General features: G+C 43.5%; 1 protein-coding gene across 3 annotated transcripts in view; it reads right to left on the reverse strand.

Moving 5' to 3' along the window:
• Nucleotides 1-12788, reverse strand: part of LOC118415105 (inter-alpha-trypsin inhibitor heavy chain H3-like) — a 37469-nt gene that overhangs the window by 21972 nt on the left and 2709 nt on the right. For 2 of the 3 annotated variants that reach the window (XM_035819463.1, XM_035819464.1), the window contains 2 exons: nucleotides 8152-8205; nucleotides 6628-6747 (listed from right to left, as the gene is read on the reverse strand). In XM_035819463.1, the coding sequence (XP_035675356.1) occupies nucleotides 6628-6747; nucleotides 8152-8205 (174 nt within the window). The remainder of the gene's footprint in view (nucleotides 1-6627; nucleotides 6748-8151; nucleotides 8206-12788) is intronic. The other variant, XM_035819465.1, reaches the window with a different exon arrangement.

Here is a 12788-nt window from a genome sequence, read left to right on the forward strand (position 1 = left end):
CAACACTTGAAGCGCTTTGTGCCCACCAGTGGCCTTTCTGGAAGCGTCGCGGGTTTGTCGTAGGAAATGCTCCAGGCAGCTGAAGATGTCCGTAAAACTTTCCTCATTTTGCCGGTAACAAAGCTCGGCCCCTCCACTAGCCGTGCGGGCGGGCAGATGATTGTACACCTGAACAATCTTCAATAACCGCGCCGAGCTTAAGGTAGCTGAAAATCTTCTGAAGAGAAAAAGCCAAGGAATAAACCTTAAGGCGCTTTAGTGAGGTGTTTGGTAAAGAGCCATTAGATGATCAAGTGCCCTATGTTGTCGCTACCTACCTGAAAAATCCAAGTCCGAAAATAGTGTATTCTTACTCCCCTCCCCACCCTAACACAAGGTCTTTTTCATGCCGCCAACACATAGTCTATAAAGGGTGTCTTTCTTGAAATACATTTATTTCTCGAATTTTCGGCTGAAGATTATTAGGCGTAGTTCACTTTTCAGAGTGATATAACCTGCGATTTTTTGTTGCACTAGAGGTCGGTTATACCGGCTATACAGATCTAGCGTCAGAAGATGCAGCGATCACTTCCAATGACATCTTTTCCTTAGTCCGATCGTAAGAGTTGGTCAATTGTGCAAGACATAATGTTGATTCTGTGCTGTTTCTACAAGTAAGCAGGTCAACCACTGTACTGACTGACATATATATTCTTACTCTGCTCTTACACACACCTGCACAACACAGCATCATATCGCAATCTACAAACACACACGCCACCTTCAAACCCTTAAACCCTAACACCATATATGTAACCGCATTTCAACAGGAAGAACAGTCGACTCACAAAACCTGTGGCTTTAGTTCGTGAGTGCGCCCAAAATCGGGTGAAAGATTTACAAGATAATTGTCAGGTTGTAAAAACTGAAAACCTCAAAGACCTCGGGCACATCCGGAGACAAGCCTATATACAGAAATGCGTTGTTAAGATGTTGACCCGCCTGTTCAGCTGCCTTCTTTTCCTAACTTTATCAATCTGTCCTTCCTGTCCCAAATCTTAAACAACTCCATCCCTTTTCTTTATCAGCTGTCAGAGTATTGGCTAAAGATTGGCACGTTTACAGATTTGTGTTTTAGATCATGTCCCGAGCCTTCTGGGAAACAGCGCTGGGCGTGATGACTGAGAACAGATGCTGGACCGAGTCCACACGGCAAGTTTCTGCACCTTACAAACTACCCTGGACACCAGACTTTTACACAGGGCCGGCAGGTTTTCCCAAGGACCTTAGATGAGCATTCCGGGGAGGAATGCAAGGCGGCAAACTCTCACCCTGCATGACTCCTTCCCGAACAAATTCTCTCCCGGCCCTGAAGTCTGGTTTCCAGTGTACTCACAAACCATACCAAGCTACAAGTCAAATTTCGGCAACGAGACAGTGTTAGGTTGTTGATCTAGACCTGTTCAACCAAGTTTCGTCTCACGATGGTGGCATCAAGAAAAGGCCCTGATGTATATGTCGTGAAACAAGAAGGGAGTAGAAACAGGCACAAACAATATATACAACAACTAGAGTTCGGCGACCTCATACCTCCATGAAAATTTAGAGCTTTCGTAAATTTCATGCAATTGACTAAGACATTAACATAATTCATGCATGGTGTTGTTCATCATTGACAAACGTACACATTTCATAATTATAAAATTCCCATTATTAATCATAAAGCGGTTTTGCAATTTTTACTTAAATTATGCAAATAAGTTCCTCATTACCATATTTGGTATCTGCTTATATTCCACCTATCATAATTAACATGTGTTACATTTATTGAAGTCCAGTTATTGCAAACAATGGAATTATACAATTTCCTCATGAATTATGCAAATTAAGTCCTCATTTGCATAACATGTATATCATTATGAACATCTTTGCCTAAGGTACCCGCATGCCTAATATGATGCCAATCCGTCAATCCTTTCTGCAGTCATCCTCTTTGGAGTGTCTTGACAAAACGCCCCTGCAGTTCCCAAATTAAATGTTAGGGGGCTGAAACTTGCCTCACTTTGTCATGACACTGAAAGATATCTACCACCCAAATTTGAAGACCATATCACGTCCAAGACAAGAGATACATAGAAAAAACTGCTATGATTGAATGTTGTCATTAATTATGCAAATTTGCTCCTATTTTGCATAATTAGTATTTCATTTTGTACAACATTGTCTGAGGTACCTACATACCAAAAATGATGAAAATCCGTTGTTCCCTTCTTGAGTTATCCTCTTCAGAAGTTTTTGACAAAAATGCCCCTGCTATCCCAAAACTAGACGCTAGGGGGCCCAAACTTATGTCACTTCTTCCTGAGCACAAGAGCTATCTAATACTCAAAAATCGTGACCATAGCATGTTCAGAACACCAAAATAGCAAAACCGGAAGTTGCGCTGCAGTACCAAGGGGAGCCGCTAGGGGACCCAAAATCTAATCATTTCCAGCTTTCATCACACCCTACCAACACACCAAGTATGAAACCAATCCACCCAACCGTTCTTGAGTTATTTTGTTTACACACACACAGACACACACACACACAAACACAGGGTAAAATATAACCTCCATTCCATTACATTTCATGGAGGTAAATATCCTGACTTCCGGGATTCGAACCCGCGCCGATCCCGGGACGACAGCTCACAAACCCATGACGTAAACCACCACACTAAAAGGCTTAAGCCGTTTGGCATGGTCGATTTGGCGGTGCTTGAACCCCACTACTGTTACAGTTGACTATTCGAAATTGACACTATGGTTTGTGTATCATATGCCAGTACACGTATAAGGAAAACACGGAAATACCCCGTTTCAGAACTATCTCATTTTACGTCGTTCGTGAGGAATAAAATGTGACATTTGTGTACACATGCAGTTTCAGTAAAGCATACAGTCTCTTGCTACAATAGGAGAGTAAGAATTTTGTTTAGGTCAGGATTAGTTAATCATAGCAGAGTCTCTTCCGTCTTTCGTAGGTTAATGACCTGTAGGTCACCGTAAAGGGCACGTCAGCCCCTGACAGAGACCTTTGTCTTAAATGTTTATATCTCAAGGTTTAGAGTTCGTCCGTCGCGGAAATGCACTCCACATGTAATCTTGGCCGGGCTTCTTGGACCTCTGCCACATTTCCTGTCGGAAGGTACTTTCAACACTAAAACGCAGATGCCAAGTGTTTCCATTGGAGAGAAAAGAAAAGTTTCCAAAAACAAACAACGCCTTTCGAATTCGTTTCTTTGATTCGCCGCGAGAGAGGTTCAAGAATACTCATAACCTTACTTTATCTTATCGGCCTGCTTTGTTTTGAGGCAGTTTCAAACATTCTCTGGGGTTTATTCCTATATCATGTTAACTTGGCATTGGTAGTCTAGTATACTATTCTCCAAGCAGAAGTTAGGCTCCGGCTGATTTTGACGTTTTTTTAAAGACGTTTTATCGGGCTTTCTATTTTGTACCCTTTTGTTTATGTCTCGCGGCAAACAAAACGGTACAAAATGCTAGTAGAAAGCACGATAAAACGCCTAAAAATGTCAAAAACAGCCGGAGCCTATAACATTTGTAACCTCTGTTTAGAGAGTAGAGTATACAACATCTTGTTCGACTGTCAGTGTGATGAGGACCGCTTCTGACAATCTTAGCATACATTGTATGCACACTGTGGATAAACATTGATTAGTACAGACGGACTCTTCTTTAATTCCGTGTGTGGTGTATGTTTACAACAGCAGAACGCGTAGTCACTCAACTTCCTCTAAACGGAGGATAATGACAAACGACCGAGCGGACGTGTGCCAGCTGTGTTGGTGGGAGCTCCGGTCAGGGAAGTCAACTGGCGATACGGTGTAAGTGTTGAGAGAAACGTCTTTAGTCTAGATGTCGTTTATCTATGTTTGGGAGTGGGAATCTCAAAGCAGCCGTGCACTTTAGACTGCTAAATAGCGATAGGTGTAAGGGGGAGTGGCACCGTGGTCGTGTTATTTCAGTACAAACGTAAATATTCGACTCGTCCCACTGTTTGTGTGTTCACCAGTCGATCTACCTGTACCTTCCAGCTTACAGCATACATATCATCTTCCCACTTGGACACTCACTTCTATCAGCTAGCTTTTTCTATGTCTGGGATCATGACTTTAGGGCAGTAACTTTGACTAGAACATATCATCCCAATTCCATCCAGATGGATTGAGAATTTCCAAAGTTGTAAGAAACTCCTCTGTGATGTGTTGTGTTCGAGCACAGAGCCTTTGTTCGAAGGCGGAACTCGAAAACCCAAAGTCAAGTAGAAAGACACGAAAAGACTCAACTTTAACTTTTTATCTCTCTCACAATGCCCATAATCTATCTAACTCCAGGACCGGAAAGGGATCATTTCTTTTGTAACAGGTGAGTAGGTTTAGGAAATGCCACTTAACTGAAAGGTCATGTTGGGAAGTACTGTGCAATCAAGAACAATTCGGCATTTTGATTTCCTATGAAGGTCTTGAGGGAAAAGAAAGCAAGAAAGTACATCGAGTCGTTGGGATATCCATTAAACGTTAGCCATATGCAGGTTATACTTGCACGTTTGTAAGTTCAACTGGATGACCCCCTAGGATGTAACGAGTTTAAAACCCCCGGTGGATCAGTACAATACCTACAGACAATGTTGAGTGGTATCCGCTAAGGCTTTACTTGGATCTGCCACATCTCCGTGTTTAGACGTAGTTTATTTTTCTTGCTACGCCTGTGGCGAAAGCAGACTAGTTCTTACTAAACACTGGGAGGAGAAAGAATACAACTGTTGGGGAAAATGGCTGAGCTCATTTGGTAATCAACTTTTAAATTGTAGCAATTCATTGTGTAACAAAACTGATAATAGGTATGAGTTTCCAAAGATGACTCATAGTAGTAAGTGGTTATATTTTTAATTCCGACTTTCGGCGTTTACAAAAAAGGTGACAAAGGCCTTCCGAGAAGTGAAGGACCCATAGACTGTCAACTGTTGAAACGACCTGTTCGCTTTGCTTTGCTTATAGAAAATATACAGTGCGAAATGACCCAGGCTCTCTGGCAACTTAAAGTCAAGGGCGCGCTGAATACAGTCCATTATTACATGGATACGCAAGACGTAGTTGAACATGTTTAAAACATCTGGGTTTAAAACCGCCCCCGAGTCGTTCAAAGCTTTTCAGTTGAAGAGGTTCATCAGTCACGTATGAGTAAGTTAATAGAATAATTCTTCAATCAGTGACTCTTTGAATAACACGTAAGACACGTACCTCCAAATGTTGATACTGAACTTCAGTAACACGTAAACCTAGCTTCGGTCAATAAATTCTACTTTATACCGTAGCCCAGAGGTACAAATCCATCTCCGCGCAGACCGTGTGCTGGGCTAGCCGTACAGGCCGCTGAGGACACGGCGTTGGGGGGTAGTTATCCGTCTTCTAACCGTAAAACTGACAGCTACTCAATACACGCATCATTCACAATCCTGCCTAGTGGGGAGGGCAGAACCTTGATAAAGAACTCAAAGTCGGTTAACTGAAGTGATAGAAAAGTTTTACAGTGATCCAGAGTCTACACCAGGAGGTGTGAGAGATAAAATGATATTTCCTACTGGCTATTGGCTTTTTCATCGACTATCCTTCTCAGAGAAGAACAACCAATGACCGCCATAGAGCCTTGTCCAATAGATCATAGTCGAGACATCAGATAAAATGTACAGTGAGGCGATAGAAAAGTTTACAGTGATCCATAGTCTGCACCAGGAGGTCTGTAAGATAAAATGATATTTCAAAGAACTCTACTGCCTATGGGCTCTTTCATGAACTGTTTATCAACTATCTTTCTCAGAGGAGAACAATCAATGACCGCCATAGAACCTTGTCCTAAAGATCAGAGTCGTGACATCAGATAAAATGTACAGTGAGGCGATAGAAAAGTTTACAGTGATCCATAGTCTGCACCAGGAGGTCTGTAAGATAAAATGATATTTAAAAACAACTCTACTGCCTATGGGCTCTTTCATGAACTGTTTATCAACTATCTTTCTCAGAGGAGAACAATCAATGACCGCCATAGAACCTTGTCCTAAAGATCAGAGTCGTGACATCAGATAAAATGTACGGTAGTGAATTACCCACGGCAAAGTTGGGGGTCAAACCCTGGGATGATAATGTATAGTCATACAGGTCATCCATCCAGTGTGAATTATGTGCACTGCGTGTGCCGCTGCGGGTTAGTTATGTTAGTTACATTTAATATTATGTCTAAGCTACGTACGTGGTGCTTAGGGTGCAATACTACCGCAAGGACTTAAAACTGGTCTGGTAAACGCGGCATGTGTCGTCTGAGTTACAGGTTAGTTAACGTGGGGTAGTTTTCTCTAAACAGACAGCTGGTAAAAAATCACGTGAAAAGAAAAACACGCACGCTGTTTCCCGTATGATACACAGCTTCCTACACATCCACGCATGCGAGCTGTTGTGCGTTTGTCTCAGTAAACGGTGAAATCGTTCTTTTTCCCGACTAGAATGTCGTCATGCTGAAAACTTTCTTTCTCCGTAGTTGCGTGTGGTCATGCTGAGCCGACCGTGAGTCGTGAGACAGACGCTCTCACCTGTTCCGGGGGTGTGACGATAGGCGGCGGGGTGGTGGGGAGGGGGAGGGTGGACACCGTGGCTGCGACCCCACCCGGTAACGGTACCCCACCTGACCCTGAACCAAAACCACTGCCCCACTGCGCTCGTGTTCAGGAGATAGTAGCAAGGGTGTCCAAAGAACAGAAAGAAAAAAAAAAGAGAAAATAAGATCAAAACAAGGCTGAATTGGCATGCGAAACAAAGACAGGTGGATAGAGTCACTTTTGTAAAAGTTTGTTAAAAGCTCAGTTCAGTACATACAAAAGACTGACACGTTTAGTGTTATTGCGAACAGACAGACATTTAGTCAACCTTACACAGACGACTACCGCAGCTAGCGCACTAGAACTGCCTGCAAGGGATTTGATATTAAGCCATTTTATATGGATATCTTTGCCCGCGAGTAGGCTTTACCTGCGCCTGACTGTCTGCCTGACAGTCCTCGTCATCGGAAAACGCATCCCAGAGATCCTCCCACTGTGAAGGAACATTAGGATGAGACCACTTTAGGTGTTTCTCACATGCATTAATGATAGAGCGGCGCCTTTGTTGCAGTGGGTCTGCCGTTTACGTCCGGTAAGCCAGTTAAACGCGTTTGATAACGAACGATGAACGCCAGTATCATGCGGAGCCCTGCTTTGCGAAATGATATATAGGAATGAAGGAACATTAGGATGAGACCACTTAGGTGTTTCTCACATGCATGACGGAGCGGCGTTTTTGTTGTAGTCGGTTTTCCTTTTACGTCAGGTAAACCGTAAGCCTGATGGCGTTTGATGGCGATGGCGATGTGGAGTCATTCTAAGAAAAATACTATCAAGGCAGGAGCAAAGCTTCCCGGTTGGTGATTTTCAAAGAAGAAAAAAGTCTGTTATATCGTAAGGCCACAAACGTTTGCAGAGTGCTGTCGCGGTTTTTGAAGACCTACTTGTTGTGATTACATACACATCTGTACTGGATTTACGCACGACAAACATGCTGCTGCTCAGGTGAAATAGGTGACATGTAGTGAAAAGGACACTTCAAGTCGACCGCGCGTATGACATCGGTGAAGAGACAATATGAAGTTTTAGCTTTTCTTGTAAGTATCTAACAACTGATGACAGTGATGGTAAGACGGATTTGAGTAACATAACGTCAAGGACAATATGGAAAGATAACACAAAAGGATGTACTCATTTAGCCCGCTACATGGAGGCTGAGGAATAAGGAGCGGTAGCAGAGACAACACTATACCACCAGTACAGTGACATGGACCTAACACATATATCATATAAGGTTGATAGGTTTATGTTTATTACTCTTGATAAATGTAGGTCATTTTCAGCCCAGGCGGCCAAATTTTGGCGATCATTCAAGACTTTACCTACGGAGTCGAATATTACATATCCCGGCCCCTTACTGTTAAGTGTTCTGAGTTGAGACGACCTTACTGAAATGTGACGAGCCTTTGGGCGCTCACTGGGAAGTTCATGTTTCAAACGGAACCACTGATAGCTCACCTGTGAACCTATCTGCTGGGCCACGGGACCCCCGACAGCTTGTCTGGGAACACGCTGAAATAAACCGAAAAAACACAAAGGTTACCATCGTGTGAGCAAGCGGAAGATAGTTATAGTGTACCAAATGTCACGTAAGTTTCGTTGTTAAACAAATAACAGACTTTATCTGCAGGATACACATGCTGCATGCTTAACAAATGCTTGACAAATAATGGCGCCAACTTTGCGAATTTGTGCCAATTTTCCTTTACGATCACACTAACGTGCGACGCATTCGTGTATGAAGCCCAGATGATCAGGCTATTGGAAAACGCAGTGTTTCCAATTAAAAACCAATGTACTGTTATCAGAATTGCATCAAGAGACATTTGTAGTGATAATGATAATGATACTTATGATATTGTACGCAACATAAGTAAGATATGTAAATTGCGCCAATTTGTGACATCTTCTGAATTGCGATTTTTCTTTTTAATTTTCAAAAAATTGCGTCTGGCATCAAATTTGCGTCAGTTTGTGAATGCCTGGCGCAATTAGGCGCAATTAGGCGCAAACGGGCGCAGTCCAGTGAATACTAGCTTTAGTGGGATGTAGCTCTGAGCGTACGAGTCATACAACTAAGACCTCACGTGCCCTACTTCTCTCTGATATCACACATCCATCTAGATATAGGCCAACAATGCAATCGGCGTAATGGCCCGATTTTAAAGTTGCTAGGTGCAAAATCACATTATGTTCCAATGTACTCCCAACATGCAATCAATGTGCATTGTGAAAATGGCCCAGTATCAGGCGTCGAGAAACAAGATGGCGACAGATGAACAAAAATCGTTTGGAAATGACGCCACCACCAGGCGCCTGATAGTCTGGCCATGCGGCGATCAATTTGTGCGTATCTTCAGCCTACATGCGCCTTATCAAACCAATTCGTTTTCATCTTTCCTACACAGTGTTTGGAGAAGGCCTACTCAGTGCCAAGGTCTACAGGACGAAGATCATTTACGGTTAGCAGAAAAGACTTGGAACAGGTGGAATTGATGATACTGATGATAGGGAACGATGACGAATGTAAAGTGCTTTTCAGTGTGCTTTGCTCAATGGGGGATCGAACTCACGACCTACCGAGTATTCGTCTTGCATTCGGTAGGTCGTGAGTTCGATCCTCGAACAAGTTATCCCAAAGAGTAAAAGAAGCTGGTACATGCTGCTTTCTCTGATTAGCACTCGAGCATTTGAGGAAGAGTATAGTAGTTTAGCACACACCGCTACCAATGGGACTATTTAGCCCCATTGGTAGCGGTGTGTATTGCACAAATGTTGTGTGGCCCGAGGCTACAGAAACGCAGATGGGCGGCGCCATATGCACCATCTGATGCGGGAAGGACTTCAATATTCCTTGCTTATTTTGGATTGAATGATGACATACATTTCTTTACAAATCGACCGTTTTATGGCACATTTGGGGTTCCAGTGCCCTGCCCTCGATGCACCCCTGGCCGTAAAACATGCTGCGTCCTTGATGAAAGTTTAAAAGCCATGCATACTAGTATGTCCAACACTTTCTTTGCTAGCCTGGTATCCAGCCGTATTATAGCTCCCGAGTCTCTTCTGTCCCCTCCGCAAACATTTGTAGCCAGGTATCCAGCCTTACTATAGCTCCCCAGCCTCTCCTGTCTTCTCCGCAAGTAGGAGAGGACAGAGAGACTCGGGAGCTATAATACGGCTGGATACCAGACTAATTTACAACACCTTCACCAGGAAGACGTTTGGACCAGTCCACGAGAAATGAGGGCAAAGTCCACACCCACACGAGGTTTGTTTTCCCGCCAAACCTCTTATCGTACCGATCTGTGCGGACAGGTGGCCGGGGTTGGGCCGTGAGGAGGGCGGGCCAGGTGGGTTTGGGGGATCTCAATGTAGTAGTAGAAAACATCGTAGTGTTTACCCACGAACCCCTGACAGACCACGAATCAAACTACTTGTGGCTATTGAAAGGCAACATCTAACGTTCTTCTTACAAGTTTGCGCGTGTTCTGTTTAGCCAACATTTGGGTCTAACTTTTGACCTGAACAGGTATATGTATAGCACGGTTGGATGGATCGTGGATTAGTTGTCCAGGTGACAATACTACTCTCGTAAAGAAGATAAGGCATGTAAAATGTTGATTATCATCTTGGACGGAAACTTCGTAGACCACTTTTTAAACTACAAAATGTATGTAGCATAGTAATTTTGGGGCGAAAGACAGTTCTAAACGTGGTCAAATGTCCACATGATGGGCAGGTCACAACCACATTATTGTCCAATCTAAATCATTATTGGTTAATAAGGATTCTTCCATCCGGAATAATCAAATCTATAACAATCCAGTGATCCATTGAAGACCCGATCTTCTGATGATGAAGCGTACCCCCCCAGGATTGGGGGTCAGGAGTACCGGGATTAGTGTTCCCATTAGTTCTGTAGCTGGGGGAACAAATGCCTGATGAGACAGCGGCGCCGTCAGCTAAGCTTTTACACCACACTAGACTGAAACACTTGAGAGAGTTTGCGAAAGTTTCACCTCGTGGATTGTGAGAGTGGAAGTTTTGTGAGGAAAAATGTTCAATTTTTGTACAGTCATTACAATCACAGGTCATACAAGATTCTGATTGAAAGGGTGATTAAATAAAAAACGCATTGAAAAACGCAATGGAGAAGTCGTGACGTCATATCGGAAGTGCCAGACAAGAGGAAGTCAGCTATCGTCTCTTTTCCACCTTCACAACAGCGTTTGAAATAAAATACCATCGACAAGATGGAAGAAGAGATGGGTGTGTATGTATATATGACGTCATGTAATGCTGTTCCTCTTTTTCTCACTTACGGTTCCAAGTGTGATTGCCATACCTTTTCCGTTCTTTGGAATACAGCGTATTCCATGTGAGCCAAGCATCTATATAATATTTTACGTCACAGAGAAGAGATCATAGACAAAATGGTTCATAGAAACGTGGCCGACACAACATGGCCTACTTCTCAAAGTCTTATTGTCTGTAATTTGGCCACATTAAATCGTCGGTGGTTACAGTGTCCACGCTTTGTTTGCACCCATCCCGAAGGCGCCTGTGGAAATCCAAGTAAAGCACCGCGAGGGGATGAGAGATTTATTCAATAGCACTGCGCACACGCCTTTCAATGTAAAGTTGTTGTCGAAAGTTCCACCGACAACAGAAGTGTCCATTCAATTGTAAGTCCTCTCCTTTACTCTCTTTCAACGCCCTGCAACTCTATACCGTGTTTCTTCTCCTGCGCTCTTTCCGAAGAATGGCCTACAGTTGCACAAACAGGTGAAACTTCGGTAATTTCCGTTGAAGACACGGAGGCGTAGCGATAAATAGCGAGTTAACATTGTGCACGCAGAAACACGAGTGCGTACATTGTCGTTTCCCATGTAAAGACCGAGAATCGGGCTCCATTGTTTTCGGTAGGTCGCTTACAACCCGGTTTCTCCGCACCATCAACCGTGTACTTTGAACATGTCAATCTCCTGACAGATATCTTTCGTCGCTCGCGCCGTCAAGACGCTACACAATCTCCCCTTCGCTTACAACTAAATCACCACTGTGACCAATATAGACCTCAATATATAATCGTTCCCTCTTTCAACAGCAAGGACGCGTTATCGGTATCAATGCATATGGTCATACTTGTGGTCTAGTTCTAGTGGGTAACGCCTAAACCCCGTTAACAGCCACTTCTCCCGCGGGTTCTGTGGAGGCGCGACAGCTTGATTGAACACAGGCATCAACAGTACTACCAATCAGGGGAAAGATCACTTCATATAGGTGTAGGGTGGTGCAATAAAAGGGATTGCACGTAATTATTTAGGGAGGGGGAATACTAGAAGTGCCCATTTCTTTTCTTACGTCATTACGTGATTGATGGACTAAAGAGAAGTTGACAAAACGCACAAACGAAATAGAAGTAATTGGACAAATTGGTCACAGTCTAGGTGAGAAGACGAAGTGCTCGGTTACAAGGGCGTCCTTGGTTCTACATCAGGTTGAGTAAGAGTGAGGTATTCTTAGTTCAAGTGGACGATAGCGGTTACCAGTAGTGTAAACATGGGGGCCGGTGACCTTGAAAAATACCTGTCCTCTTGTTCCGTTAGAAAGATGGATATTTGCTCTTCGACACTCAGCCACTAAAAATGATTAAATCAACCTGAATGCAATGTTGATAACGATGCTGAAAGTCGATTAATGCGCTTGCTTCATTTTCACCTTGTTTTAATTACTTTTATTGTACTTTTTTGCTATATAACTACAAGAATTGTAGTGTCGTATGCATACGAGATATTGAAACAAAACAGACATTACTTGGGGATAGATCATATAGGCACCATATTCAAATGGCAAATTTCCCCTGCGTATACTAAATGGAAAGCCGTGATAGAAACCATTCAGTTATTTTTTCATCGCCCAATTCATTAGCTCATCGAAAAAGCATTTTTACTCTCATCTCCCCCCGGCCACGCACAGCGGCCCAACTCAGCCGTTAGGTCCGGCAGGGGTCAGATGGTATCAAAATCAAAACCGCGCCGTGAAAGATGGGGAGCAGGGGAGGGCACACAGGGGTCAGCCAGTCAGAACGA

This window comes from Branchiostoma floridae, chromosome 5, assembly GCF_000003815.2.
Source record: "Branchiostoma floridae strain S238N-H82 chromosome 5, Bfl_VNyyK, whole genome shotgun sequence".
Classification (NCBI taxonomy): domain Eukaryota; kingdom Metazoa; phylum Chordata; class Leptocardii; order Amphioxiformes; family Branchiostomatidae; genus Branchiostoma; species Branchiostoma floridae.